The sequence below is a fragment of the Panulirus ornatus genome, chromosome 58, assembly GCF_036320965.1.
Source record: "Panulirus ornatus isolate Po-2019 chromosome 58, ASM3632096v1, whole genome shotgun sequence".
In the NCBI taxonomy this organism is placed as follows: Eukaryota; Metazoa; Arthropoda; class Malacostraca; order Decapoda; family Palinuridae; genus Panulirus; species Panulirus ornatus.
In genome coordinates this window covers 1,240,684-1,265,665 of record NC_092281.1, presented here as the reverse complement: position 1 = coordinate 1,265,665, position 24,982 = coordinate 1,240,684, and the positions used below count along the sequence as shown (strand labels likewise).

At 38.3% G+C, this 24,982-nt stretch overlaps 1 protein-coding gene across 2 annotated transcripts in view; it reads left to right on the top strand.

Annotated features, from left to right (window-relative positions):
- The window catches only part of LOC139766842 (uncharacterized), a 33,185-nt gene extending 22,599 nt beyond the window's left edge, over positions 1 to 10,586 (top strand). Inside the window, exons 7-9 of one of the 2 annotated variants that reach the window (XM_071695790.1) lie at positions 4,940 to 5,026; positions 6,615 to 6,750; positions 10,100 to 10,586. In XM_071695790.1, coding sequence (XP_071551891.1) covers positions 4,940 to 5,026; positions 6,615 to 6,750; positions 10,100 to 10,152 — 276 coding nt within the window. In that variant the 3' untranslated portion in view covers positions 10,153 to 10,586. The remainder of the gene's footprint in view (positions 1 to 4,939; positions 5,027 to 6,614; positions 6,751 to 10,099) is intronic. The other variant, XM_071695792.1, reaches the window with a different exon arrangement.
- Positions 10,587 to 24,982: the final 14,396 nt, after the last annotated feature.

Below are 24,982 nucleotides of genomic sequence, written 5' to 3'. Positions count from 1 at the left end.
ATGACGAAGGAGATAGATGCAGGGATATTGGAGTGAGGAATGAGTATGCAGTTTGTAGGGAGTGATGGGACCTTGGAAGTGTCATTTATTGTTTGCTGATGACACAGTACTGTACAGACTAGGGAAGAGTCATTTGTTGTTTGCTGATGACACAGAACTGATGACAGATTCAAGTGAGAAACTACAAGTTGGTGATTGAGGTTAGGAGAGAGTGTGAAAGAAAGTTTGGGAGTAAAGGTGAATAAAAGTGAAGTTGCTAGGTTTAACAGGGCAGACAGACAGGTTAGATGGGGTACAAGTTTGGAGAAATCTTGGAAGAAGTGGAATGTTTTAGATACCTGAGAGTGAGTGTGGCAGTGAATGGAACCGTCGAAGGGATTTATAGGATGAGTGAGGGGGTGAAGGTTCTTGGAGCATTCAGGAATATGTGGGTTGAGAGGTTGTTATGTGGAAAGGCACATATGAATATGTTTAAAGGTATATGTGTCAGAAGTGGAGGGGAAAAGGAGAAAGGGAAGACGAAACTAGAGACAGAAGGATGGAATGATGAATATTTTGACTAAATATGCAGGAGTATGAAGGGTGTGTTTGAGGTAGAGTGAATTAGAATGATGTGGTTTACTGGGGGCAACATGTTGTCATTGGACTAAACCAGGGTATGTGAAGTGGCCAAGGGAAACCATGGAAAAATATAAGGTGGCCTGGTTGTGGTTTTGGTGCACAAGTCAGGTAGAGAATAGATGTGAGTGAATGCCACCTTTCTTTGTTCCTGGCACAACCTAGCTAATGTGAGAAATGGCACATGAGTATGAAAGAGAAAAAGAAAGAAAAAAGATTAATACAGTGACATGGTATTTCAAAGTGGTGCCTTTTGATTTATACAGAGCTCCATTAGTTTTTTTTTTTTTCAAAACGTACTTCTCCAGAAGCAATTGTATTGGCTAATCTCCAAAAATGTTTGGTGGTCACCTTCAAAGAAGATGCTCCATACTATGACATCATTCATGGAGATTTTTCAGAATGTTGGCCATATCATCATCAGGCCAGTTCTTTTCATTTCCAATTCCTCACATGGATGGGAATAGAGTCTTATACTTAATGGGTTCTCTCTTTGTCGTCATGAGGTTGAAGCCTTGATTACACAGATGCTGTGACTGCATTATCATTTGTAAGCTTTGAGATGAAGTGAAATAGAATTTGTCATTTCAATCCATTTCCTTTGTAATTTTTTCATATTGTATACTGTACCACGTTGTGTCCCTTAGATATGCTTAGTGCCAGAAAAACATGAGATGGGACTGACTATTTGATAAGACTTTTATATATGATTGATAGTTTTATGTCAGAAAAATGTAAACAAGTTCTTTTATGTCTTGTAGAGCTCTGCTTTTCTCAGTAAGGATTTAAGATAATCTACCTGCTATGAATGATAGCCTAGATACTGTGTATGGGGTTGATAGAAACCCTAAAACTACAGCTTTTTTAACTAAAGCTTGAGCAGACACAATAGTGATAATGGCAGATGTTACTGGACACATACCAAAAATATCTTTTTGTCATATATGTAAAGGATTACACTCTTTTGCTGCTGTGCTAATGGGAGTTAAATGAAAGTTGATCTACAGATAGTGAAATGCTTATTATGAACAATTCTAGTTTCTTGATTGTAGATTGATTTGCATTTTCAACCCAAGGCATAAGGATTTTCCTCTGGGACTTTTAAGACCAATAATGGCCTGCTTGAAGATTACACCTTAGATATTGGAGGAAATTGATGTATCCAGATATAAGGGGTGTTTTATGTTAGACTATGTGACCTTGCCTATCAAGTGTAGGAAGGATACATCATGCCTTTTCTTTAGATTAGTGAAGTCAGTATTGTGTAAAGTTAATTCTCATGCTCTAGTTCTAAATATTTGGATAGTGTTAGCTGACTCCGATAAATCAGGATATACATTTTAAAAGATTTCGAGTGATCGGGTGAGTGGTGCGTACAGAATAGAGTGAGTTAGAATGATGTGTTATACAGTGGATGACTTGCTGTGAAGCTGCTAGGGGAAACCATGGAAAGGTCTGTAGGGCCTGGTTGTGGATAGGGGTCTGTATTTCAGTGCATTTCACATGACAACTGGAGAATGGATGTAAGCAAATGTGACCTTTTTTCATCTCTTCCTGGTGCTACCTCGCTAATATGGGAAACAGAGAACAAATATGAAAAAAGATGGTACCAAAACCATTGTCCATTAATTATCTTGAATTGTTTTTATTGTCTTATCAAGGGAGAGGCATTTATCAGTAATTTTCATAATTTTTGATAGCAATCAGTGAAATGAATAGGTTATCCTCATATATACTGAAGACTTTTAGGCGATCTATCTATATCTCTGATGCCTTTTCCCAACTGAAATTCCCTCAAGGGGGTGGCCATGGCAATAGAGTCTCCATAAATAGTGAACTCCAGTGAGACTGTTAGCTTAGCCAATAATCCATATAAGTGGCTTTCTCCATCATTGTATGCCTTTTGACTAATTGGAAATTTTGATTTCCTTCATTGATTATCAGGGTTTGAGTTTTGAAAGACTTTTCATGGCCATGAAAGAGAAACCAAGGGTATGCTTACTGTCTCACTCTTCCCTTGCCTCAGTACAGACAAGGCAGTAGAAATGGGAATCTGCCACTGATTCAGCAGAGCGATGATTTTTCTGTACATTAAGAGTTTATGTTGATATGTAATATTTAGCACTATGCACTAGCCCTGCCTTTTGGCAAAATGGTGAGAGCAGTAGATAGAAGTGGTAGATAGGGACATTTAGACAGCATTAGGAAAAACATTAGGTAAAAGTAATAGGTAGGAGCATTAGATAGAAGTAGTCAGGAGGAACAGTAAGTAGGAGCATCTTCAAACACTGCGCTAGAGTTGCCCTCTGCCAGTGGCCTGTTAAGGGTGAGGCACTAAAGGCTAAAAAGTGGCACTGGAATTATTTAGTTATGGAGACTCTGTTGCTATGGCCACCCCTTTAAGGAAATTGCAGCTGGGACAGGCATCAGAGGTATAGATGAATAAATAGATAGGTGGGGTCACTATCATTACATTATCTATGTGATATTTTGTTCTGCCACAGTTTATAGAGGTATTTACAAGCACTTATGTCTTCATCTCATCTTGTGTAAGCTTAGTATAATTTCTTTCAGAGTTGTAGAAAATTATGTATGTTATTATATTTATTTATTATTTTATTATACTTTGTCGCTGTCTCCCGCGTTTGCGAGGTAGCGCAAGGAAACAGACGAAAGAAATGGCCCAACCCCCCCCATACACATGTATATACATACGTCCACACACGCAAATATACATACCTACACAGCTTTCCATGGCTTACCCCAGACGCTTCACATGCCTTGATTCAATCCACTGACAGCACGTCAACCCCGGTATACCACATCGCTCCAATTCACTCTATTCCTTGCCCTCCTTTCACCCTCCTGCATGTTCAGGCCCCGATCACACAAAATCTTTTTCACTCCATCTTTCCACATCCAATTTGGTCTCCCTCTTCTCCTTGTTCCCTCCACCTCCGACACATATATCCTCTTGGTCAATCTTTCCTCACTCATCCTCTCCATGTGCCCAAACCACTTCAAAACACCCTCTTCTGCTCTCTCAACCACGCTCTTTTTATTTCCACACATCTCTCTTACCCTTACGTTACTCACTCGATCAAACCACCTCACACCACACATTGTCCTCAAACATCTCATTTCCAGCACATCCATCCTCCTGCGCACAACTCTATCCATAGCCCACGCCTCGCAACCATACAACATTGTTGGAACCACTATTCCTTCATACATACCCATTTTTGCTTTCCGAGATAATGTTCTCGACTTCCACACATTCTTCAAGGCCCCCAGAATTTTCGCCCCCTCCCCCACCCTATGATCCACTTCCGCTTCCATGGTTCCATCCGCTGACAGATCCACTCCCAGATATCTAAAACACTTCACTTCCTCCAGTTTTTCTCCATTCAAACTCACCTCCCAATTGACTTGACCCTCAACCCTACTGTACCTAATAACCTTGCTCTTATTCACATTTACTCTTAACTTTCTTCTTCCACACACTTTACCAAACTCAGTCACCAGCTTCTGCAGTTTCTCACATGAATCAGCCACCAGCGCTGTATCATCAGCGAACAACAACTGACTCACTTCCCAAGCTCTCTCATCCCCAACAGACTTCATACTTGCCCCTCTTTCCAAAACTCTTGCATTTACCTCCCTAACAACCCCATCCATAAACAAATTAAACAACCATGGAGACATCACACACCCCTGCCGCAAACCTACATTCACTGAGAACCAATCACTTTCCTCTCTTCCTACACGTACACATGCCTTACATCCTCGATAAAAGCTTTTCACTGCTTCTAACAACTTTCCTCCCACACCATATATTCTTAATACCTTCCACAGAGCATCTCTATCAACTCTATCATATGCCTTCTCCAGATCCATAAATGCTACATACAAATCCATTTGCTTTTCTAAGTATTTCTCACATACATTCTTCAAAGCAAACACCTGATCCACACATCCTCTACCACTTCTGAAACCACACTGCTCTTCCCCAATCTGATGCTCTGTACATGCCTTCACCCTCTCAATCAATACCCTCCCATATAATTTACCAGGAATACTCAACAAACTTATACCTCTGTAATTTGAGCACTCACTCTTATCCCCTTTGCCTTTGTACAATGGCACTATGCACGCATTCCGCCAATCCTCAGGCACCTCACCATGAGTCATACATACATTAAATAACCTTACCAACCAGTCAACAATACAGTCACCCCCTTTTTTAATAAATTCCATAAAAAAATGTATGTTATGTATGTATATATTCTCCATGATAAAAGTGAGTTATTTTCCTCTACAGCTTCGGCTGGAGAGTCGTTATATCTTCAGCTGTGCGATGATGTTGAGTCCATGTCATATAGGATTTGTCGTGCTAGCTATCATAAAGGTTAGTGTTTTGGGGCATATGATTGAACTCATTTCAGCATCTATTGGAATTGTTTATGAACACATGATTTTTGTCACTGTTTGTGCTGTCATACCCATTCACTCTCAAAAAACTGAACTTAAGATTCCTTTTGAAATGAAGAAAGTGTCATATCATGGAATGGGTTTAGGGGTTAAAGGTTGATGTATGTAATATTCCTGTATACAGGTATTCAAAAAATTTCCTAACTACCTACTTAAAATAGAAAGAAATAAAGTTTTCATTTTTGTTTCAGTAGCCTTGTGGATCACTAGAGATATGAAAGTATTAAACTGAAAAGCATCTCAGGTTTATATTTGCACACACATTCATCTTGTAATGATTATTTGCTTTGGGTAAAGTAGTCTGTGCAGAATGTGTTTTGTCTTTGTGTCCATTATCTTCTTGATTATTAAACTGGAATCTTTGATATTTTTGTTATTATTATTATTATTATTATTATTATTATCATTATTATTTATTTATTTATTTTACTTAATTGCTGTTTCTGGAGTCAGCGAGATAGTGCCACAAAACAAACAAAGAATGGCCCATCCACTCATATACAAACACATATATATTTATTTATATATTCTTATTATACATTGACGCTGTCTCCCACGTTAGCAAGGTAGCGCAAGGAAACAGACAAAAGAATGGCCCAACCCACCCACATACACATATATATACATAAATGCCCACATACACATATATATACATAAATGCCCACACACGCACATATACCTACCTGTACATTTCAACGTATACATACATATACATACACAGACATATACATATATACACATGTACATATTCATACATGCTGCCTTTATCCATTTCCACAGCCACCGCTCCACATGAAGTGACACCCCCCCCCCCCCCCAATCCTAGTAAAATATATATTTTACTAGGTAAGTGGTAATGTAAATTGTATCTTTTATATACTTTTCCACTCATTTCATTTTAGTACATTCATGATTAAGAAAAATAATGCAAATGCGATCGTACGGTAGAACATATGCAATTCAGGAAGGCAATCAAAGGCTAGTGATTGCATGTGTTAAGAGAATAATACTGTTTCTTGTATGATACAGTGAATTATATTTCCTTTAAACCCTACAGGTATTTTTCTGTATGAATCTCTTCAGTAGGTTTTAATTTTATCTACAGAAAGAATATACAACAAGACTTTAACTAGTTTATCCCAGAGTTTAAGAAATGTGGATGTGACAATTAGGCAGATACCTTTCATTTTTTGTATGTGTTATATGTAGAAATGTGGATGTGACATATGTATTTTCCTTGCTTGGATGATGTTTTGAGCATTATTTGGTACATTATTTTCATTATTTTCCTAACATAATGAGTATATTTTGTGTTTTTTGTTTTATTTTGGCCCATAGTCCTAACCCCTTATTTATATGGAAATGGATGTAATGATGTAGCATGATCCACCACTTCACCACTTGGTGCATACCTCATTCTGTATCATGACCTTGCTGTATTAAACTTTTTATGCAGCTTTTCATTTCCCTTACTTCATTTTTATCATTATCTTTTTGATTTATAGACAGCTATGAACCAGGAGACAAGCATTGCTCAGTGCCGGTATGCAGCCAGTGCAGGTAGTCTGTTGGTGCACATAATCTTAATTGCCTCGATGGTCAGATGTTACCGAAACTTTGGACAAGGACTTAAAGAAAAAGGTAAGAATATATTACTGTTGCATGATTTTTTTAATCTTTCCTCACCCATAATTATATGCATACTGTGAACCAGATAGAAGATATTGGAGCTATATCTACATTAAACTGCATATTTTTCACCAGGGTAGGTCTGTCCAATGAGCTGAGAGATCTCTTGGTCCTCAGGGGTCAGAATCATTTTAGAACAAGTGATGGTAGGCTTGTATGGAGATGGCTTAGGTTATTGTGCATGGAATAACAAGACTGTATAAAACTGTGAATGATGTATATGTTTGAAACTTATGTAAACAGAACATAACAAATGAGGGATGCATCTGAAAATTATATAAGTATGACAGTGTGAAAACCCTACCTGCAAAGTTGAACATTTTGAACATTTTACATAATCATTATCTGTCATTTACTTGGCATCATGTTCCTCAGAGTCTCCAAAAGGTTGACGTGTATTATTATTATTATTTTTTTTTTAATTTGCTTTGTCGCTGTCTCCCATGTTTGCAAGGTAGCGCAAGGAAACAGACGAAAGAAATGGCCCAACCCACCCCCATACACATGTATATACATACATGTCCACACACGCAAACATACACACCTATACACCCCAACGTACACACACATATACACACACAGACATATACATACACACACATGTACACAATCCACACCGTCCACCTTCACCCATTCCCATCGCCACCCCGCCACACATGGAATAACATTATTATTGGATTACGTGTTAATTGATAGGCGCGTGAAAGAGACACTTTTGGATGTTAATGTGCTGAGAGTTGCAGCTAGAGGGATGTCTCATCATTATCTTGTGGAGACAGAGTTGAAGATTTGTAGAGGTTTTCAGAAAAGAAGAGAAAATGTTGGGGTGAAGAGAGTGGTGAGAGTAAGTGAGCTTCAGAAGGAGACTTGTGTGAGGAAGTACCAGGAGAGACTGAGTGCAGAATTTTAATTTATATTTATTGACCTCTTTACCCCTTAATTTTGACACTTACAACCAGCTGTTTTTTCATCTCTTTTCACTCTCTTGCCACTCACAGTCTCTGCTGTCTTACATATTTCAGATCATCAGCTCACAGTAATTTTTTCGTATCCCTTTTTCTGATATTTCTGTTACGTTTCCTGCTCTTTCAGTTTCCACTTACATTTTCATCTGTTACCACAAAGTCTATAATGCTGTATACTTGTATCCTCCTTTGTAAATTATATATAAAATAGATATTTTCAGAGCATCAGATTGGGGAAGAGCAATGTGGTTTCAGAAGTGGTAGAGGATGTGTGGATCAGGTGTTTGCTTTGAAGAATGTATGTGAGAAATACTTAGAAAAGCAAATGGATTTGTATGTAGCATTTATGGATCTGGAGAAGGCATATGGTAGAGTTGATAGAGATGCTCTGTGGAAGGTATTAAGAATATATGGTGTGGGAGGCAAGTTGTTAGAAGCAGTGAAAAGTTTTTATCGAGGATGTAAGGCATGTGTATGTGTAGGAAGAGAGGAAAGTGATTGGTTCTCAGTGAATGTAGGTTTGCGGCAGGGGTGTGTGATGTCTCCATGGTTGTTTAATTTGTTTATGGATGGGGTTGTTAGGGAGGTGAATGCAAGAGTTTTGGAAAGAGGGGCAAGTATGAAGTCTGTTGGGGATGAGAGAGCTTGGGAAGTGAGTCAGTTGCTGTTCGCTGATGATACAGCGCTGGTGGCTGATTCATGTGAGAAACTGCAGAAGCTGGTGACTGAGTTTGGTAAAGTGTGTGAAAGAAGAAAGTTAAGAGTAAATGTGAATAAGAGCAAGGTTATTAGGTACAGTAGGGTTGAGGGTCAAGTCAATTGGGAGGTGAGTTTGAATGGAGAAAAACTGGAGGAAGTGAAGTGTTTTAGATATCTGGGAGTGGATCTGGCAGCGGATGGAACCATGGAAGCGGAAGTGGATCATAGGGTGGGGGAGGGGGCGAAAATTCTGGGAGCCTTGAAGAATGTGTGGAAGTCGAGAACATTATCTCGGAAAGCAAAAATGGGTATGTTTGAAGGAATAGTGGTTCCAACAATGTTGTATGGTTGCGAGGCGTGGGCTATGGATAGAGTTGTGTGCAGGAGGATTGATGTGCTGGAAATGAAATGTTTGAGGACAATGTGTGGTGTGAGGTGCTTTGATCGAGTAAGTAACGTAAGGGTAAGAGAGATGTGTGGAAATAAAAAGAGCATGGTTGAGAGAGCAGAAGAGGGTGTTTTGAAATGGTTCGGGCACATGGAGAGAATGAGTGAGGAAAGATTGACCAAGAGGATATATGTGTCGGAGGTGGAGGGAACGAGAAGAAGAGGGAGACCAAATTGGAGGTGGAAAGATGGAGTGAAAAAGATTTTGTGTGATCGGGGCCTGAACATGCAGGAGGGTGAAAGGAGGGCAAGGAATAGAGTGAATTGGAGCGATGTAGTATACCAGGGTTGACGTGCTGTCAGTGGATTGAATCAAGGCATGTGAAGCGTCTGGGGTAAACCATGGAAAGCTGTGTAGGTATGTATATTTGCGTGTGTGGACGTATGTATATACATGTGTATGGGGGTGGGTTGGGCCATTTCTTTCATCTGTTTCCTTGCGCTACCTCGCAAACGCGGGAGACAGCGACAAAGCACAAAAAAAAAGAAAAAAAAGATATTTTCTGGAATATACCCTTTCTTGGTTTGCAAGTCTACTAAAAACTCACAATTTACAAACATGCCTTGTGCTTTTAATTCTCCTACAATGCCTTCTACCTTATCAGCTTAATTGTTTTGCTCCTTACCTCAAAATTCTTTATACATAAATCTGATTGCTCCTAGAAATCTTCATTTTTGCTTTGCTTATGCATATTTCCCAGCTTTTAGGGGCATCTGTGCATATGAAGCTATATTTACCCTCCTTAGTCTCATTGTCACCTTGACATTTCTAGATATTACCCATTCATACCATACACTGTTCTACACCTTTGATGCCACTCCTCTCCAAGTCTTCCTTTATACCCTCATGCAGTCCTGACCACACAACTTCCCCTTTCAATCCCTCCCACACCTTCCATACTCCCATGCTTTTCTCCTTCTCCATGATGTCTTTTTGTTAGTTCTCTCTTCTCTTTTCTCTTACCGTTCGTATTAAAGGCTTTTATTTTTTCTTCCACCCCGTAAACTAAATTTTATTAGGGAAAAAATAATGTTTAGAAAATAGTCATTGCAGTTTTTGTCATATTAAGGGTTTCATATGAGGAATCTTTGGCTTCTTAGAAAAAGTTGTGTGATGACTTCATTTACATATCCAGCCATTTTTCATTTCTTAAGGTCTGCTAATTTTTTATTTATTTTTTCTTTTTCAGTATACCCAAGACAGTCCAGTGGCAGTACAACACAAAACAGTTTGGTGCAGTAGCATACATAAATGTCATGGTAAAGGGAAACTAGCACACCAGTGAACTAGTCTTATGTATGAAACATTGTATTATAATTATGTAGGAAAAAATTTGTTGGGGAATGAAGCCAAAGCTGACCAAAGTTGTAGATTGTGGCTTCTTTTAGAAGGGACTGAGTAAAGAATTATTTAGATGGTGGCAGTCCATCTTAAATAGATTCCATCTCATTTGTGATAAGTGTAGGTTTTATAATAATGTTTTTAATGCTCTGCAACATATTTGACATAATCCAAAACAATTTTACAGGTCATCTTTGTTGGCTTAGGTGTATCTTGTAACTAGATAATATAAAGTTATTTTAGACATTATGGATGTTGAAATTTTGGTAAGCTATAACTGCCATTTAGAACTGTAATATCGTATGAGTACAGAAAAGAAATTCATTTTATATATTGGTTCCCCGCTGTGCAGGGTTCAGGTGTTGTGTATGTTGGTGCTCTAGGTATGTATTTTCGGAAGGGCTAATACTTATATCGATAAAGAAGAGGTAAATTTTATTGGAATGAAAATGTGATGATTAGATTTTAAGCATCTTTACTGTGACTTATAGGCCAGTTGAGATGTACAGTGTTTCAAGGTATTAGTTATTGATATCCTTTTAGTTGTGATTATCCAGGCTGATGTGAATGTGATGATATCTACATATTTTTGTTACAGTTTTACACAAACTATTAGTTGTTTTTTATCCGTAGCTATATCATAATATAGGTTTTTATCATATTGTGAATTAATCCTCTCACTCTTAACTGTGTTGAAAAAGTTGTTTGCCCTAGCTTGACAAATATTAGCAATGTTTGGAATGTTGGTGAAAACTTTTATGAGCTATCTAAACACCCAGAACCATTTAAATCAAATGCATAATAGACATTTAAACCTTGGCATGATGCTAAGGCATTTAAATCATAGGAATATCACAGCCATTCCAATCCAATATGTAACAAACCATTGCATCATCCTTTTTTTTTTTTAGTTTCATATACTGTACTTGGAGATTAAGTTTTCCTCAAATATTCTGTTCAAAATTACTCTCATGCCCTTTTGAAAAGTCCAAATATGATAATTGGCTATTATCATCTTTTGATACCTGATCCCACAAAACCATTTTTTTTTCCACTGCATAGTAAGGTAGTGGGCCCTGGGTAGAGGTACACACTGCTTCCTTTCGCAAAATTTCTGTGGCTAACTGAACCTCATGTGTTTCTAAAAGCTAGTCAAAGTTGTTGTTTACATTAGGCACATGAATATACCCATGGTGAATACAGGAACATTGTTTCCAATGTTGGTGAAAAGAATTACAATAAGTGGTGCACAGAATGCAGTTAGGAATGAAAGGATTAAAGTCAGTTATTACGTTCTTATGAGGTGAATATTTATAATACTCAAATTTATTTTTTATGGAATATTATTTTTTTTATAAATTTTTCATATTTCACATTCATTTCAGTATTACTCTTAGATTTCAAAATTAGACTTAGATGTAAGTGTTTACTTAAAAAGATTAGAATTAAGCCATATTTTTTGCCCTAGACTTAATGTACAAAACATTTTCTGCTCATGAATACTAAACTAGTTGTATTCATCATTATCATTTATGAATGTACCATACTTTATATGGGAGAATGGAAAAGAAGGTATGTATGATTTTACCATAAGGGTACTCATTGGATGTCAGAGAATCGGCTTTACTGTTTCATGCAGTGGATCATGATAATTTTATATGTGATATGCTCAGTGAAAAAAAGAAAAAAAAAAGGCTGGTTGGAGGCTTTGTAGAGTGTCTGAGCACTTTATCCAGTCAGAGAAGTGATTCAGTAATATGAAAGAATGGAATCAGAATCACTAGGAGACTGATGTCAGCAGCCTTATTAATTTTTGTATTCATGTATGTTTGTCAGTATGTCTGTCTTTTTTGTGTGTGTTTCTTTATATGTGTGCCTTTTGTATAATTATTTTTTTTTTCAGTGTCCATGTTTGTTATGTGTTAGACAGTGAGTGATTCTGAGAGGGATAATGGAAGTGGATTGTAATGGGAGGCATCAGTCAGACTTGAGACACTAAGACAAGGCATGTTGTGGATATTGCTTTGTAACCATAAGCAGTTAATGATGCTAAGATGCTTTTGAACCTTATACCCAAAGATGATATAAGACTGATATGTAATGTGCAAATGTTTTTGCAACATGAAATTGAAGCAGAGACTGGAATGAAACAGACTGGAATCCCCAAAAAAATTTCATTAAGATGTCATATGTTATTTTGTTGGGTTAGGAATATGGAAACTACTTCATATAACAAGTTCCCTTGTTGATAATGCTGTTAGAAGTCTCATGATACCCATATGACTGAAATTTAGAATGCTGTATGTAAGATATGTATGAGTAAATTATAGATGTAGTTATTCACTTTTATGATAATGCATGTCATTGTTGTGTAAGTTTTTATTCATCTGACTAGATGTTGTTAGCAAGTACAGCTGATATTAGTACAAGGGCTCAGGTTGTAATGGATGGAGCACATAAAAAGAGTATACTAAATACTATATTGTTCTTTTTCAGGTATGTCATCCTCGCGCTAACCTCAAAACCTCTCTAGATACCATAATGACCAAAACCCCAGATTCATGTTAAGGTGCTGTTTTCATCCTTTATGACATGGACTCATCTATTTGATTGATAATTACCCTTTATTAGGATAATTTGTTTTTGGTATGTTTTATTGATTTATTTATTTTTATTTTTTATTTATTTTGCTTTGTTGCTGTCTCCCGCGTTAGCGAGGTAGCGAAAGGAAACAGACGAAAGAATGGCCCAACCCACCCACATACACATACATATATACACGTCCACACACACAAATATACATACCTATACATCTCAATGTATACATATATATACACACACAGACATATACATATATACACATGTACATAATTCATACTGTCTGCCTTTATTCATTCCCATCGCCACCTCGCCACACATTTTATTGATATATCAGTTAAATTCATATTCCAGAATTTGACAAATCTAATTGAATGATGAAAATACAGTGACATGTTGAATTTGTTTCCAATTTCCTTAGGGCCTTTTCATTCATATATGCAAAAACTCTTTAAGAATATTTTAGATACTCTAACAAAGAGTGAAAATATGAGGAAATATAGTAAGTGATACAAAAAAATCAGTTTTTGTATTCCCTGCTTAGCACAGCAGGCACTTAAAAGATTGCTTTGTCTTTGTCATTGTTGTCCATCTGTTTTCTTTGTCATTGTTGTCCATCTGTTTTCCATCCTTTGGGTATCTGTTTGTTATCTGACTGACGTCAATCTTTCTGAAGTCTGTATATGTTTGTATGTTGTCCATCTGTCATTGGGATTCACACTTCATCCAGCCACTTAACATGGGTCTTTACTTGAAGAATCTAAATCAGATGCTAATGAAATCTCATTTGGTGGTTTTCTAGCATATAAAGAATTGATTGGCTTATATAAGACCCATGACCTGTATGGATTTTGCTTGAGGTATGCCCCTCATAAAATGGTTTAACTTGAAATTAAATGTGGCTCATAATTGGAGGAAAATTCCGCCCATGGCCATTTTACTTAATGCATATATATATATGTGATATTTCGAAGAATATTTCAACCCATTTTTATTTCATTCTCAGTGATCATGCTGCAAAGCAGGCAACACAAGTGTTCCATGGAACACCCATCTAGTTCGTCCACTGTCCCTATGAAAGCTATCAAAAATATCTAGAATGACCAAAAATTAATTCACATCTGGAACAAACCTTGGAATATTCCTAAAAGTAAAACTTAGTGCGGAGATTCTCAAAGTTTTCCATCCCATGGCCCCTTTCCCCCTAACCAAGTGATATTGCTTAAAATTTTTGATGAACACTTTTGAATAACAGTAATTAAATGAGACCATAAATAGTATATCTGACAGTATTTTGATATTCTGAGAACGTACTTTAGTGAATGCAATTGCATATTCTTGATTTTTTTTATGTATTTCAAATAATGATGTATAATTTTCAAGGGTTACACATTTTTTATATAATTTTCTAACATCTGTTGCCATGCTAGAAGCAGAATTCACAATCAAGTATGCCTTATCTAAAGGTTTAAAAACAACCCCGAATATATTGGGTCCCACTGAAAGCTTACATTGTCCACTGGGGGTAGTTTGCCCCACAGTTTGAGCAACACTGGTTGAAAGCATTTATGTTGGATCGAACTTGAATTTCAAAACAGTTTTTGGATGTTAGGTCAGGCTGCTATCCAAAGAAATTACCTAAGAAAATACCAAGAGCACCTTTGATCTGTTTAATCCCTTAAAGGTGTATCTGAAACATCTTTAACATTGTATACCTTATGGCTGAGGAGTTTTTGTCAGTTTTTATCCTAACATTATATTTTGTTGTTTTAAAACATACTACAGAGAATGTGTCTAGGCAGCAGGTTGCTTGGATCCCATAAAATGGGTAGTTAGAACTACCAAACTCATTGATCTCCTCACCCTTAAATGTTCAGCTTGTGAGCAATTACAGATCAGCAAATCTTATTCTTTGTTACAGAATAGATACCTAGTCTCAACCTTTTCTTTCTCTTTAAGTGTGATAGAGTCCATTTCAAGCAGAGCTGCTTGTAACCAAGGACAATTTCAACCACTTCTGTTTGTCTGTGATGCCCCAGGATTGGCATTGGGTGCTGTCTCATTTACTCTGCTGACCTTGTAGGTAGACATCCTTTTCAGTTGTAAAGGCAAGGGGGTTTTAATAGTTCCTCTCTTGTCCTCTGGTTCCAAGTTTCTGTTACTATTTGTATTTCAGAGAGCCAAGAAAAAATACAGATTTCTTAATCTCAGATTTTGAGTGTGGTAGTACAAGAAGATAATTCATTACTTTCATTTGCAGAACTGTGGACCTTGTGTTTTGGTTCTGTTGTGTCTATACTGAAGTTTAGATTTTTCTCTGAAAGATTATGTAAAACAGTTGTAAGCTGTCAAGTTTGCTTTCTAGAGAGGGTATAAGGGATTGTACAAAAGAATATTGATTATTCAAATATATTTTTAGGATTTTAGAATTCAGATTTTGTTGGCACTTTACCTAGTTTCCCTACCCTACATGTGGGTATTCAGTTAAAAGCACCTTATATTGTCAGAACACAAGGAAGTGTTTATTTATTTATTTTAAACTGAATTATATTATAGCTGTTTTTTGTTATTCATTTAGAATTTTTTCAATATAGGGTTTATGTAGTAAGCCTGTGCACACTAGACCCTTTCCTTATTTTTAAGTAATATCTTGAAACTAAGTGCTCACCTGTGATTGTTGTCGATAGAGAATTTCTTACATAGCAAGTCCTTTGTGGCTTCTCTCAGCCTAAGGTGCCAAGACTTAATACATGTATGCCTTATCTAGATATGTTCCAGAGCAGACAGATCTGGAAATATTTTTCTAATGTCAAAGGATGTGTCTACAGAGAAACCCATGGTTTTCTTGCTGTCTAATGCCAGTAAAACATCAGTTTGCATTAAAAGAAATTATAGTTTTTCATGTAAGGGCATTACAGGTCAACACACAGACTGCTAGTAATTCACTTGGTCAAGTTCCTTTGGTTGACATCTTGAATTCATGCTTTGCAATCCAGTAACGTTAGAGCTCATTGAATAGATATGCACTTAATCAAGTAGAAGGGTGAACTCTATCAGGTGATTGGGTTTCTGCATCTGCCTGCTTGTTGTGTAGAATAACAGCATCTCATGCATTAGATGCAAGTGAAGAATTACTATTTCACGTCCCAAGAATACTTTCTCTTGATTCTGATTTGTGAATTGGTGTCACGCCATAACACAAATTTACCCTATTTACTTGAGTATAAGCTGCCCCATGTTCATAACTACAAGGTGAGTTTTTTATATATATTTCATGCAAAAGAGTTTGGATCTCCCTTTTTCCACTTCCCATATTCATTACTTTTAAAACAGGAGGAGCATTACATGGGAGCATTGATGCAATATGTTCTTTGTATATGTTGAATCCAGATGCATGGACAGTCAAAGTGTATGTGAAAACTACAGTATTTGCTCTTGTATGTAATTTGAAGATGAGCATTTTGGTGTGTTTACAGTAGAAAACACTTTTTCATTAGACTCAGTATTTAAGGACAGGACATTATGCTGTTGTTTGTGTTACTCGACTACATTGAATATTATATGACAAAATATAATGTGCTTTACACATGACAGCTAGAGACCGTGTGTGTGTATACATGTATACATTGAGATGTAAAGGTATGTATATGTGCGTGTGTGGACGTGTATGTATATACATGTGTATGTGAGTGGGTTGGGCCATTCTTTCGTCTGTTTTCTTGCGCTTCCTCGCTAACGCGGGAGACAGTGACAAAGTATAATGAAAAAGTGAGTCAGTTGTTGTTCGCTGATGATACAGCGCTGGTGGCTGATTCATGTGAGAAACTGCAGAAGCTGGTGACTGAGTTTGGTAAAGTGTGTGAAAGAAGAAAGTTAAGTGTAAATGTGAATAAGAGCAAGGTTATTAGGTACAGTAGGGTTGAGGGTCAAGTCAATTGGGAGGTAAGTTTGAATGAAGAAAAACTGGAGGAAGTAAAGTGTTTTAGATATCTGGGAGTGGATCTGGCAGCGGATGGAACCATGGAAATGGAAGTAACTCATAGGGTGGGGGAGGGGGCGAAAATTTTGGGAGCCTTGAAGAATGTTTGGAAGTCGAGAAGTCGAAAGCAAAAATGGGTATGTTTGAAGGAATAGTGGTTCCAACAATGTTGTATGGTTACGAGGCATGGGCTATGGATAGAGTTGTGTGCAGGAGGGTGGATGTGCTGGAAATGAGATGTTTGAGGACAATATGTGGTGTGAGGTGGTTTGATCTAGTAAGTAATGTAAGGGTAAGAGAGATGTGTGGAAATAAAAAGAGTATGGTTGAGAGAGCAGAAGAGGGTGTTTTGAAATGGTTTGGTCACATGGAGAGAATGAGTGAGGAAAGATTGACCAAGAGGATATATGTGTCAGAGGTGGAGGGAACGAGGAGAAGTGGGAGACCAAATTGGAGGTGGAAAGATGGAGTGAAAAAGATTTTGAGTGATCAGGGCCTGAACATGCAGGAGGGTGAAAGGCGTGCAAGGAATAGAGTGAATTGGAACGATGTGGTATACCGGGGTCGACGTGCTGTCAGTGGATTGAACCAGGGCATGTGAAGCGTCTGGGGTAAACCATGGAAAGTTGTGTGGGGCCTGGATGTGGAAAGGGAGCTGTGGTTTCGGTGCATTATTACATGACAGCTAGAGACTGAGTGTGAACGAATGGGGCCTTTGTTGTCTTTCCCTAGCGCTACCTCGCACACATGAGGGGGGGGGGGTTGTTATTCCATGTGTGGCGAGGTGGCGATGGGAATAAATAAAGGCAGACAGTATGAATTATGTACCTGTGTATATATGTATATGTCTGTGTGTGTATATATATGTGTACATTGAGATGTTTAGGTATGTATATTTGCATTGGTGGACGTGTATGTATATACATGTGTATGTGGGTGGGTTGGGCCATTTCTTTCGTCTGTTTCCTTGCGCTACCTCGCTAACGCGGGAGACAGCGACAAAGCAAAATATAATGATAATAATAAATATGTATATTTTTTTTTTTTTCATACTCTGTCGCTGTCTCCCGCGTTTGCGAGGTAGCGCAAGGAAACAGACGAAAGAAATGGCCCGACCCCCCCCCCCCATACACATGTACATACGTCCACACACGCAAATATACATACCTACACAGCCTTCCATGGTTTACCCCAGACGCTTCACATGCCTTGATTCAATCCACTGACAGCACGTCAACCCCTGTATACCACATCGCTCCAATTCACTCTATTCCTTGCCCTCCTTTCACCCTCCTGCATGTTCAGGCCCCGATCACACAAAATCTTTTTCACTCCATCTTTCCACCTCCAATTTGGTCTCCCTCTTCTCCTCGTTCCCTCCACCTCCGACACATATATCCTCTTGGTCAATCTTTCCTCACTCATTCTCTCCATGTGCCCAAACCATTTCAAAACACCCTCTTCTGCTCTCTCAACCACGCTCTTTTTATTTCCACACATCTCTCTTACCCTTAAGTTACTTACTCGATCAAACCACCTCACACCACACATTGTCCTCAAACATCTCATTTCCAGCACATCCATCCTCCTGCGCACATCTCTATCCATAGCCCACGCCTCGCAACCATACAACATTGTTGGAACCACTATTCCTTCAAACATACCCATTTTTGCTTTCCGAGATAATGTTCTCGACTTCCACACATTTTTCAAGGCTCCCAAAATTTTCGCCCCCTCCCCCACCCTATGATCCACTTCCGCTTCCATGGTTCCATCCGCTGACAGATCCACTCCCAGATATCTAAAACACTTCACTTCCTCCAGTTTTTCTCCATTCAAACTCACCTCCCAATTGACTTGACCCTCACCCCTACTGTACCTAATAACCTTGCTCTTATTCACATTTACTCTTAACTTTCTTCTTCCACACACTTTACCAAACTCAGTCACCAGCTTCTGCAGTTTCTCACATGAATCAGCCAACAGCGCTGTATCATCAGCGAACAACAACTGACTCACTTCCCAAGCTCTCTCATCCCCAACAGACTTCATACTTGCCCCTCTTTCCAGGACTCTTGCATTTACCTCCCTAACAACCCCATCCATAAACAAATTAAACAACCATGGAGACACCACACACCCCTGCCGCAAACCTACATTCACTGAGAACCAATCACTTTCCTCTCTTCCTACACGTACACATGCCTTACATCCTCGATAAAAACTTTTCACTGCTTCTAACAACTTGCCTCCCACACCATATATTCTTAATACCTTCCACAGAGCATCTCTATCAACTCTATCATATGCCTTCTCCAGATCCATAAATGCTACATACAAATCCATTTGCTTTTCTAAGTATTTCTCACATACATTCTTCAAAGCAAACACCTGATCCACACATCCTCTACCACTTCTGAAACCGCACTGCTCTTCCCCAATCTGATGCTCTGTACATGCCTTCACCCTCTCAATCAATACCCTCCCATATAACTTACCAGGAATACTCAACAAACTTATACCTCTGTAATTTGAGCACTCACTCTTATCCCCTTTGCCTTTGTACAATGGCACTATGCACGCATTCCGCCAATCCTCAGGCACCTCACCATGAGTCATACATACATTAAATAACCTTACCAACCAGTCAACAATACAGTCACCCCCCTTTTTAATAAATTCCACTGCAATACCATCCAAACCTGCTGCCTTGCCGGCTTTCATCTTCCGCAAAGCTTTTACTACCTCTTCTCTGTTTACCAAATCATTTTCCCTAACCCTCTCACTTTGCACACCACCTCGACCAAAACACCCTATATCTGCCACTCTGTCATCAGACACATTCAACAAACCTTCAAAATACTCATTCCATCTCCTTCTCACATCACCGCTACTTGTTATCACCTCCCCATTTACGCCCTCACTGAAGTTCCCATTTGCTCCCTTGTCTTACGCACCCTATTTACCTCCTTCCAGAACATCTTTTTATTCTCCCTAAAATTTACTGATAGTCTCTCACCCCAACTCTCATTTGCCCTTTTTTTCACCTCTTGCACCTTTCTCTTGACCTCCTGTCTCTTTCTTTTATACTTCTCCCACTCAATTGCATTTTTTCCCTGCAAAAATCGTCCAAATGCCTCTCTCTTCTCTTTCACTAATACTCTTACTTCTTCATCCCACCACTCACTACCCTTTCTAAACAGCCCACCTCCCACTCTTCTCATGCCACAAGCATCTTTTGCGCAATCCATCACTGATTCCCTAAATACATCCCATTCCTCCCCCACTCCCCTTACTTCCATTGTTCTCACCTTTTTCCATTCTGTACACAGTCTCTCCTGGTACTTCCCCACACAGGTCTCCTTCCCAAGCTCACTCACTCTCACCACCTTCTTCACCCCAACATTCACTCCTCTTTTCTGAAAACCCATACTAATTTTCACCTTAGCCTCCACAAGATAGTGATCAGACATCCCTCCAGTTGCACCTCTCAGCACATTAACATCCAAAAGTCTCTCTTTCGCACGCCTGTCAATTAACACGTAATCCAATAACGCTCTCTGGCCATCTCTCCTACTTACATAAGTATACTTATGTATATCTCGCTTTTTAAACCAGGTATTCCCAATCATCAGTCCTTTTTCAGCACATAAATCTACAAGCTCTTCACCATTTCCATTTACAACACTGAACACCCCATGCATACCAATTATTCCCTCAACTGCCACATTACTCACCTTTGCATTCAAATCACCCATCACTATAACCCGGTCTCGTGCATCAAAACCGCTAACACACTCATTCAGCTGCTCCCAAAACACTTGCCTCTCATGATCTTTCTTCTCATGCCCAGGTGCATATGCACCAATAATCACCCACCTCTCTCCATCAACTTTCAATTTTACCCATATTAATCGAGAATTTACTTTCTTACATTCTATCACATACTCCCACAACTCCTGTTTCAGGAGTATTGCTACTCCTTCCCTTGCTCTTGTCCTCTCACTAACCCCTGACTTCACTCCCCAGACATTTCCAAACCACTCTTCCCCTTTACCCTTGAGCTTCGTTTCACTCAGAGCAAAAACATCCAGGTTCCTTTCCTCAAACATACTACCTATCTCTCCTTTTTTCACATCTTGGTTACATCCACACACATTTAGGCACCCCACTCTGAGCCTTCGAGGAGGATGATCACTCCCCGCGCGACTCCTTCTTCTGTTTCCCATTTTAGAAAGTTAATACAAGGAGGGGAGGATTTCCGGCCCCCCGCTCCCGTCCCCTCTAGTCGCTTTCTACGACACGCGAGGAATACGTGGGAAGTATTCTTTCACCCCTATCCCCAGGGATAATATACATATATATATACATATACACACACACACACACACACACACACACACACACATACATATATATACATATGAAAAATGTAAGAAACAATTTAGAAAACAAACTTTTAGATTGAAATGAATGAAAAAAAGGAATGTCACATAATGGTTCAACCTCTGGCTATGGAAAAGGAAATGTACAATTTATTCACACAAACGTCAATAGCAGTTCTCATCAATTTCACCACTGTATCAATAAGCTTCAATGTCTAAGCTACATTTTTCTCCAACTTCACTATTTTCTTGTCAAAAACACCATGCATGAAAACTATCACTCCATTAACACAACTATAAACATTTACTTCCCCTTTAAAAGTTCTGGGGAAGTCTGCCTCGATACACTGCGGCGAGGCGACGCGACACTGACACAATCACTGTCACAATATCACTTCTGCCTCCCCAAGTCAATCTCTCAGCCACAGTGCAGGCCTTCATCGTCGAAATCGGTCTTCTGGAGGTTACCGTTGTCGATGGGTGTGACCATGTCCTTGCTCCATACAAAGAATGGGTAGGAAGATCATATCTCTTTCCTCCTGAGAAGCGTGGACTGGATACGAACTTCACACAAGCTTTCAAAAGTCTTCCTCAAGGACATATATATGTATATATATATATATATATATATATGTATATATATATATATATATATATGTATATATATATATATATATATATATATATATATATATATATATATATATATATATATATATATATATATATGTATCATGATGATCCTCTCATGATCTTTCTTCTCATGACCAGGTGCATAGGCACCAATAGTAACCCATCCATCCACTTTCAGTTTTACCCATATCAATCTAGAGTTTACTTTCTTACACTCTATCACATACTCCCACAACTCCTGCTTCAGAAGTAGTGCTAATCCTTCCTTTGCTCTTGTCCTCTCACCAACCCCTGACTTTACTCCCAAGGCATTCCAAAACCACTCCTCCCCTTTACCCTTGAGCTTCATTTCACTCAGAGCCAAAACGTCCAGGTTCCTTTCCTCAAACATACTACCTATCTTTCCTTTTTTCTCATCCTGGTTACATCCACACACATTTAGACACCCTAATCAGAGCCTTCGAGGAGGATGAGCACTCCCCTCATAATTCCTTCTGTTTCCCCTTTTAGAAAGTTAAAATACAAGGAGGGGAGCGTTTCTAGCCTCCCGCTCCCTTCCCCTTTAGTCGCCTTCTACGACATGCGGGGAATGTGTGGGAAGTATTCTTTCTCCCCTATCACCAGTGATAGGGCATTGTAGATATAATGAATGAAAACATACTTTTTGTGTTACCATAATTCCAGCAGTTAAGTGGTTTATGTGATAATAATGTATTTGTAATGCATTCATTAGTGAGAAAAATGGGTAAGGTTAGAGTATGTATCCTCAATTAGTTATGTTAAAACATCTCTGGAGGGAGAGAAAAGGAACATCATTCTAGTGCTATCCTGTAACAGGATTTTGTAGGAAGAATAGCTTCATTAGTTTTTTATCAGTTTTATGAATCACATAAAGTTGTGCATCCTCTGTACGCATAATTAAGGGAATGAACAGTGCTGGTTTCATTTCTTCTGTTCAAGAATTGGAAGATGACTTTGTTTGGGGATTTTATCCTTATAGGGAAAAATTGTTTTTGGTTTCCCAGTTGAATGAGTCATGAAGAAACAGAAGTTCATTGTAATATGCAGAACCTTAACTCCCATACCTAGCTGACCAAGTGTAACAGATCTTAGAATAAGTTGCTCTAGAATAGAATTTTAATGGGTTTTTAGTTGCATGTAGTATGCAGTACCCAGGGTACTTCATTCGAATTGGTTAGATTTAGCATCAAGCTTATTTTTAAACAATCTTGAAAAATATGATCTTTGGAATTTTTTTTTTTTTTTTTGGGGGGGGGGGGGAGAGAGGTTGAGACATTTAAAAATTTTAGTATTCTTTTGGAAAGCTTAGAGAATTTTTGCCCATCTTGGCTCTTTTAAGCCTTTGCAATTTATTAAGATTTTATGTTCAATAAAGGAGTCCATGCTCCTTTCACAGCTAAATCAGACAGCTAGAGCCCATGACATCCAACTGGAAACATACCACAGGAATCTGTGTGAGAAAAGCTTTGGAGTTGACTTTGTCCCTAACATTTAAGTTCATGGATAAAGAATGCTGTAGCAAGCTATTCACATCAAACATAAGGCCAAAACACATGCTTCTCAAGTGTGGTCACTGCATCTAAAGAAGCACAATGTGCTCATAGAGAAAGTCCAGAGAAGAGCATCAAAGATGGTACCAGTATTAAGAGAACTGAGTGACAGGGAAAGGGTAAACTATTTAAATTTGCCTACCATAGAAGAGAAACTTTTGAGGGGTGACTTGGCCTCGACCTGAAGTTTTTGAAATGAATGATGTAACTGTGAACAGTTCTTTGAGAGATGAGATGTAAGGATGGAACAACCAGAGCCCAAACAAGAAAATTGTTAAAAAAGATGATTTGAGGAAGTACTTTTATAGTATGAGTTGGAAGATATAATATTAGACAAACACCAATGTTAAATTAAACTCCTTGGATCCAGTTGGCCTCCATTCTGTCTCTGTTATGATCCAGATTGAAAGCCAAATTGTCACTAAGGATGAAATTTGTCCTTTAGGTTTTCTCTGTGTGTTTCTTTCAGTGTGCTGTCATTAATGCTCTTGGGACTTTGTTCTTTGGTTAGACATGTTGGTTTTGAAGTGTGAAAACCATAGTTCTATAGTTCTACATCAGGCATAACAATGTGAGTAACAGTTATTTTCCCATCCCTTCCCTTTTGAAGTAGAATTTCTTGATCCCTGACTGTAGGAGGTGCAATGCAGAGATTTTGCCAGGTAGTGAGGCGGGTTTGTGGCCAGGGGGATGGAACTGTACCACCATGCCAATGATGCCTTAGACCTGATTGGTTGCAGAATGATTTTTGGGCCTACATGAACAAGAATTTGCCAACATGAATATTTCCATGATCAGAAGAGGTGAAATTCTAGTATATCCTGTTCTATAAGATACTTTCACCTTTTGATATGAGCAAGTAATTTCTGTGCTCAAACTGCTATTCCTCAAATAGAGAAATTATTTTATGTACTTTAAAACCAGTATTTCAGTAATTTCCCCCTACCCCTAAGTTTAGTAATATTGATTTTATTTCAGGAGTCATAATTTTATGAAAAAGCTGCCTCTGCATTTTGTATATATTTTCATTGATTACGAAACATATACCAGTATGATTTTTGAGATAAAGTATGAAGTTAATTTTTGAAAGGATAGCAGTACTGATGTAACCTTAAATTTTGAAACTATTTACATTGTGTTGCAAATCATTTGTTATTGGTGACAAAACCATGGTCTGTCTTGTTTCCAGTGTCCTTAAGGAGTTATACAAAGTTAAGATGCTCCTACACTAACCATTAAAGTTGTTAGATGGAGCATACCAAAGCATGTCGTGTTTAGAGTTAAGCCCTATATTGTGCAAACATTCCAAAATTATGTGCCTACACACCAACACTACTGTGATGCAAAGTGTTTAGCATACAGACTTTCTAATCACTGTGTTACTCATGGAGTGAAATTGATCCAATTCATGTTAAATTACTTCCTGTTTGTCTATCCTAGATGGGTAAAAGACGTGATTTTAGATTTTATAATGCATCACTTACTCAGCTTTAGTGATATATTCTTGTTCAGCATATGTTATCATATACAACAACACCTTCTCTTAATGCGGTCCTTTGAAACAG